Below are 6,744 nucleotides of genomic sequence, written 5' to 3' on the forward strand. Positions count from 1 at the left end.
GTCATTCAGTGTTTTTTCTACTAGCTGCTTACACGGAAGAGTTAAAGCATGTTATAAGGTTAGCCTCATGTCTGCACCAGGTAAAAATACCCTTTAGGAAAAAAAAAGTAAACAGAATAAAGTGAGCAAAATGTTCCTGTTGGAGAGTCAGTCTAGCCCGTATAGGTCTTCATTGTGACTATTTAACTGTATGTTAGTACCTTGTTCTATGATCATTAGTTTTTACAATTGCTAGTAGTCCTGCCCCTTCCCTCACATGGTATTTAACAGCGTTGTCCTTTCCATAGTTTAAGCCTTTAGTTGTACAGCACTCAGAACCACACATTAACATGTCATAAATAAATCCTTTTCTACATCAAATAATATATAGAATGTTAAACCAACTTCTTGTTTCCTTGGTTAGAGAAGAGACTGTTGATGGGATTTTGGATCCCCTGTGCCTAGCTGAAGAGTTCTGCTCAGAAGACAACGTTTGCAGCTCCCTTAATTCAGAAAATATGCAGTGTAAACAGTCAGAGATACTGATTACAAAAGAGCCTCATGTGAGCATTTAACATCCTTATATTTAAAGGCTGGAGTCATTTCACAGTCATTCACCCATAATTCTCATATTCTGCAATCAGCTCCACTATTCAAAACAGAGAATAAAGCTTTCAAGAAAGTGGATAACAACCCCCTTTTTTAAAGGAAGCCACAGATTCATGGATGAAGAGCTGATGAAGAGTCATGGAAGAGCCAAGTACTAGCTATGCTGTACTCCACTGTATCCCAATGTAGTAAGATATTGGGTCTTATTTTGTATATAATTTTAATGTTCCAATTACAAGGAGTAAGTCGACCAGTTCATTCGGCTCCCTACTTGCATTAAAATAGAATTGACAACTCTCTAGGAGTAAACTTCAATTAAAATTTACTTTGAAAGTTTAAGTTAATCCAATAAGTAGGTTTAAAAAAAAAAAAAAAAAAAAAAGTTATCATGCAACTGTGAAATTAGAGTCCACTATTTTTCTCCATTGATGACAAAGTACTTCTAATGAAAAAAAGGTTTACTCCTGTTCAAAAACAAGTTATCACATACCATACAAATACACCTTGCACCCATTTCTACAACGAGGAGTTGGGGGTGGGGAGAGGAGAAAGTCCTTTGGAGGACATAGCCATGTTCTAATCAGACACTGTTCAATTAGACCCCCAGCTAGAATTCAGCCCTTTGAGTTCAGTAACAACATTCACCAAGCAATTATTGCCTTTCCCTTTAGAGAGGCAAAGCTAAAGTCATAATACTAGACAAAAGAATAGGCTTTTAAAAAGTAATGATCTTGGGTTATTTTAGATTTTCATTTTTTAAAGGGGAAAGCATACACTTTCACCTTCCCCGCAGTCTCTTTCCATCTTGAATCATTTTAGAACAAATGCTGAAATTCATTAAGAAAACACAAGATTTTACATTTGAGCTGGTAACCAGTTACCGCCACCCAGGAGCAGCTTCATAGTTTGAAAGATTATCCTACCCACCTGCTAGGTGTTTCCAGCGTTGTTGTACAACTGCAGTATTCCTCCAGGACTTGTGATAAATTTACGGAGTACCACGTGTACACTCAGAAAGCTTCAACAATTATTACAGCTTTCAGATAACTGCGTTAAGGCTAACTTAACTCCCCCTCGCCTCCCCACTATGGAAAAGATGGATCAAATACCTAGGTGCACACATGTCTTTAAGTTTAAGGGAGTTACTTGACTAGTTCATATACTTTCCCAGTGCATTTAGTGAGAAGGAAGAAATATTTACATGAAAATCTAATTTCAAAGGTAGTTGAAAAGTCCATTCATAAAACTTTTATTCCACTTACATCAACTTAATACACATGTTCTTAACAGTTATGCTTAGATTGTTCATGAAAATTTCGTAAGACATTAAACAAAGCTAGCCATCATCTCAAGTTATTTCCCTGTTAACTATTTTTACAGCACATGCATGTTAGGCAAGTATCAAAAAAATCACGAAAGCAAAAAACCTAAAAAAAAGTTAAATACATGGGTTTGTTTTACTGCTGTGCTCGATATACAGTGTAGTTATCGATATCAAGCATTTCATTTTTACTGCATCTTTACTTGTACATTTGTTCTTAGGTTGCTTAAACCATTTAAATACAAATAAAATGTGTAGCAAAAATAACGAAAGCAACAGCAGGTAACTTTACAAATAATGGAATGTGAACCGTTTCTGCCCTTCTCTGGAGAAAGTGGACTGGGTTATCGGACTGTCTCAAGGAACACTTCAGCTGCAATCAAAGATGTACACGTGATTATATTCCATAGATTTCACATGCTTGACATGCAATATCCATGGGACATTGGTTCCCTCACAGCCATGTATGCTCCAGCTTTGAAGTACTCGCACTAACTACACCTGTGGCTGCAACCGATTATCCCTCCCCCCACCCTACCCGACTGTGACAGACCAATATGCAAGCGGTTTTCTTTGCCTGACATAGGAAGCTGTTTAACACTGGCCTTGTGGGAAGCCACAATGTACCGAAAGTACTATGCCAAACATGTAAAACTTGTATAAAAATGTCACAACCCTATATTGGCCACCTCAGATGAAAACAGATAAATTCCCCAAATGTTAACTGGCTCTATTCCCTTAATATTAAACAAAACCACATGGGAAATATAGAAATCCAAATAGAAGTAACATAAACCTGTCATAAATCGTAAACAAAAACTATTTGTGGGACAGCATGGATGACAAATGGTCTACTGTGTCAATTTTAGAATGAGGCAGATGAAAGTTGGAAGGCTGGTTAATTCTCCCCTCCTTCTCCTGCTTCAGCTTCGTCTCCTTGGGTATCCGATGTCCACAACTGATTGAGAGAAAAACAGAGTAAAGCGTTTACAATGTGAAGAATGCAGAAGATCCAGTCAGATTTCATTTCTAACTTAACACTGAAGTTGGTACTATAATGGCAAAACTGTTCTTGTTTTCAAAGGCGTTATCTCTTCTCACAACTAGGTTAAATTCCCTTATGCAAGTTGGTTAGCAATCTTATTCTCAGTTAGTTTCTTCCTCACTGTAACACACAACACTGCAGGTAAGGATTGATTAAAAGAAGCAAGAGACTTCTCCCTTCTACTTGAGGAAAAACAAATTAAAAATTTTCAGCCTCGTGTGGTTGAGCCTCTTCCTGACAAGCAGAGACATAGAGATATCCCCTTGAACTGTAAAACTACGAATGAAGCAAGACAGATTGGGGTGGGGGTGAGGGGATATATGTGGCAGTGCCAATACCCCCCTTTTGGTTGTACCATGCATGCACAGTTTGCTCAGAACTCACTGCCTGCTCAGTGCAGACTCCTGCTGATCAGTGCAGGCTCTGACCAGAACCACTGTTTCCGTGCAGCTCCATTGCCCATGAGGTGAACACCACTGTAGTTTGCCCTCTCAGAGCTTACTGCACATGTGCAGCACAGCTGAAAAGAGGGTGTGCCCCCCCAACCCCCCCAAGATCTACTGAGATGAAGCAATAAGGAAATGAATGGCAGATCCACAGTACTCCCAGTCTGACTGTGCAAGAAGTCCAGTTTTAAATTCCCTAGAAGGTGTCATAGGTCAAGACCGGAGACAGCAACTAGACAACAGTGTTTTGCATGACAGAGTGGAGATAACCACTGTATTTTTGGTTCACAAAAGTATTTCTTATAATTTTTAGACTATACTGACAAGATACTAACACCACAATGCAATTTGAAGCCTGTACTTCCACTAAAGCCCAAACTGAATCCTTCAGCTACTAAGGCCCTTGAGAGGCTGATTCTTTACCATATGCTACCATTCTTCTGCTCCCAAACACCCACATCTTTAAGTTCTAAACTAATTCTGATAATTTAAGTAAACAAGGGGGAAAAAAGCTACAGGAAGCAAGGAGTTTGTGGTGTGACCAAAGGTCCTGGTAAAAACAGAAACAAAGTCTGAATCTTAAATCCTGACAGGCAGAACATCTAACCCATGTGATTTTACAGACATAAAAACATAAAAATTCATATCAATCCCTTGTTTTAGATGCTTGTTAGGGTGTGAAGACTCCTTGCAAGTATAGGGCAATCCAAAACAGAAAGACTGAAGTGAACCAGCAAGAAGAACTACTGTTACACCTCATAAGTGAACAGCATATTGCATAAGCTCTCAAGAGACGGCTTTGTGAAGATAAGACTAGGACTGTAGAGAAGTAACTGAATGAAGATAGTGAATTATCTGGTATTGCTGTGTGAATTAGGGTATTCATGAAACTTGAAAATCCAAAATATCTACCCAGTTGAATACTTTGTTTCCTGCCATTTTTTCTTAATTTGGGAGCCAAGTGTTAAAAATCAGTGTACAGGTAGTATAAACGATGCGTGGAATTACGTCAAATACTAGATGTTTTTAGGAGTTGATTAATTCTGAAGCACAGCATTTAAAAGTCTGAACAAGAATTATTAACAGATTTTTTGCATTCTCTGACCATACAATACATTAGCTGTTACTGTTTAGATGACACTAGTGGAGGTCAATAAGAGCAAGACTCATGCAATGAACATAAGCAAAGACACAGACCCCACACGGGCTGTGTTAGCGTGGAATCTTGGATTTCTATTTCTAGCTTTAATTGATGTAACTGCATGAGAACACTAATACTAAGCATTAGCCCAGGTATCTGCTTAAAGATGTGCTAGTAAGAGAGGTCTTTAGTTGACGCCTCAAATGACAGCTGATGCACTTTGTGACCAGCTTCAAAATGTTTCCCACAGAATAACGGTTCTCAACTCCTCATTAGTCTAAAGGTACCCCTTGGAAAAATACAAGCTCTTAGCTTTGACTCTTTTTTATTAGAGAAAGAATAAAATAACACCGAAGACCACAACAGGTCAGAATGTTTCTGACACTATGGATTCCCAGTTGAAGACTTTGGACCCCTTTAAGACAAATTCACTGCATCCCACAATGTTACATCACCCTGGTCGAGAATCACTGCCAGAAAACTAGTAGAGTAAAAATAGTCTCTTATTGGCCACACAAGGTTCTCCATTTTTTAAATACTTGACAGCTATTAAAAAGCATCCAACCTACTCCATTTCTGACACACCTATCAGTAGTTAAAGGAAGCAATACAAGAATTGTTTCTTAACAGTAGGGAAACAACCCTAAGACAACAAAAACAACAAAAAAATCTGACATCCCAGAGCCCCCTGCAATAGTCAAGAAAGCAATCTATTCAAGAACAAGAGCAGCTAAATCAGCTTAATTTTGACAGCAGGCTTTGGGGTGGGGGGGAAAGAGGGAAATAGCTGGTGGCTATTTCAACCCAGAGAACAAGCAGTGAGAGTCTTAGTTTAGATGACAGCATTTGCACTAATCTCATGCTTCATGACTCTTGCTCCTAGTTCCTTGTTACCCAATAGGTCTCACCAACTGATAGCATGCACCTACCCACCAATATGACAAACAGTAGCCACCAGCTAAGTGATCACACACTTTAGTCAAGCAGTGACTAAAACTCTTCATGGTGACAAGATCCCTTGCTTCAAGGAAGTTTTAATTGTACTTACTGTCAAGTTGTCTCTCAGTAATTGCATTATTAGCGTGCTGTCTTTGTATGATTCTTCACTTAATGTATCAAGTTCAGCAATGGCTTCATCAAAAGCCTAATGTTAAAGAAAAAAGTATTATTTCTCATGTAATCATAATAAAAAAAAAAAAAAGAAGTCACAAGAAAGATGAAAAATATTAAACGCTTACCGTTTTTGCGAGGCTGCAGGCTTTCTCCGGGGAATTCAGAATCTCATAATAGAACACCGAGAAGTTTAGGGCCAGACCTAATCTGATGGGATGTGTTGGTTGCATCTCCTTTTTACTGATTTCAAAAGCTTCTTGATATGCCTGTTGCGACTGCTCCACTATCCCTTAAAGAAAGAGGCATGTAAATAATTCAGATATTGAACTCAAGCAGCTATGTTTAGAGGTACTGTATGTTTTTATCATACAAGTGTAATATAAGATGACTACATTAGGATTAAGTTTGCTTACTCACAAGAATGCAATCTTGGGTTAAAGTACTACCTTGTCGGTAATACTTTTAAAAGAACATTTGTAGTGTTAACCAAATGACAGGTCGACAGGAACACTGCCAGGTATCCTGGACCAAATCATGGCTAAAAGCTTTTTATGACTGATCAGTTAAAGCTGTGTTGCAACCTAATCTTTTTGGCATTTTTTTTTAGTCCTGAGAAAAGAATAAAAAGCCACCACGTAATGACAAGGCAAGTAATAAAGAATAAAACAGAATTAGAAATAGTTAGAATAAAGTTGAACAACAGTACTTTACCACATACAGATTTACTTAAAACTATTTTACGTGGCAATGTGTTCGATACTGAAAAACAATATAAGTCTACGTTTTAATCACAGGCATAGCTGATAGGCCAGTCTATTAAGATGCTTTCCACAATAAAGATCCATTTAAACTTACAGAATTTTGACAAAAAGCTGTTTGTGTAGAAAATATCATGCCCTACATCTTAGGCTGACTTTTGGGAAGAAAGTAATCCAATTCAGCCATTTCCAAAAAGGAAAGTGTCTAGTTAAATTCTGGCAACATTTTCTCTGGAAATCTCTAGAATTCCAATTTTAGACCAGAGATTTCAAGTTTTGCAAAGGGCCTGTGTCATGAACATGCTTTTTGCTATGCCCATTAAAACACTCTT

At 38.0% G+C, this 6,744-nt stretch overlaps 1 protein-coding gene across 2 annotated transcripts in view; it reads right to left on the bottom strand.

Annotated features, from left to right (window-relative positions):
- Positions 1 to 1,801: 1,801 nt before the first annotated feature.
- YWHAZ (tyrosine 3-monooxygenase/tryptophan 5-monooxygenase activation protein zeta) overlaps positions 1,802 to 6,744 on the bottom strand; it is a 26,176-nt gene continuing 21,233 nt past the window's right edge. For both annotated transcript variants that reach the window (XM_006029277.2, XM_025210729.1), the window contains exons 4-6: positions 5,780 to 5,943; positions 5,590 to 5,685; positions 1,802 to 2,867 (exon numbers count right to left, since the gene is read on the bottom strand). In XM_006029277.2, coding sequence (XP_006029339.1) covers positions 2,808 to 2,867; positions 5,590 to 5,685; positions 5,780 to 5,943 — 320 coding nt within the window. In that variant the 3' untranslated portion in view covers positions 1,802 to 2,807. The remainder of the gene's footprint in view (positions 2,868 to 5,589; positions 5,686 to 5,779; positions 5,944 to 6,744) is intronic.

This window comes from Alligator sinensis, unplaced genomic scaffold (genome assembly GCF_000455745.1).
Source record: "Alligator sinensis unplaced genomic scaffold, ASM45574v1 scaffold974_2, whole genome shotgun sequence".
Lineage (NCBI taxonomy): Eukaryota > Metazoa > Chordata > Crocodylia > Alligatoridae > Alligator > Alligator sinensis.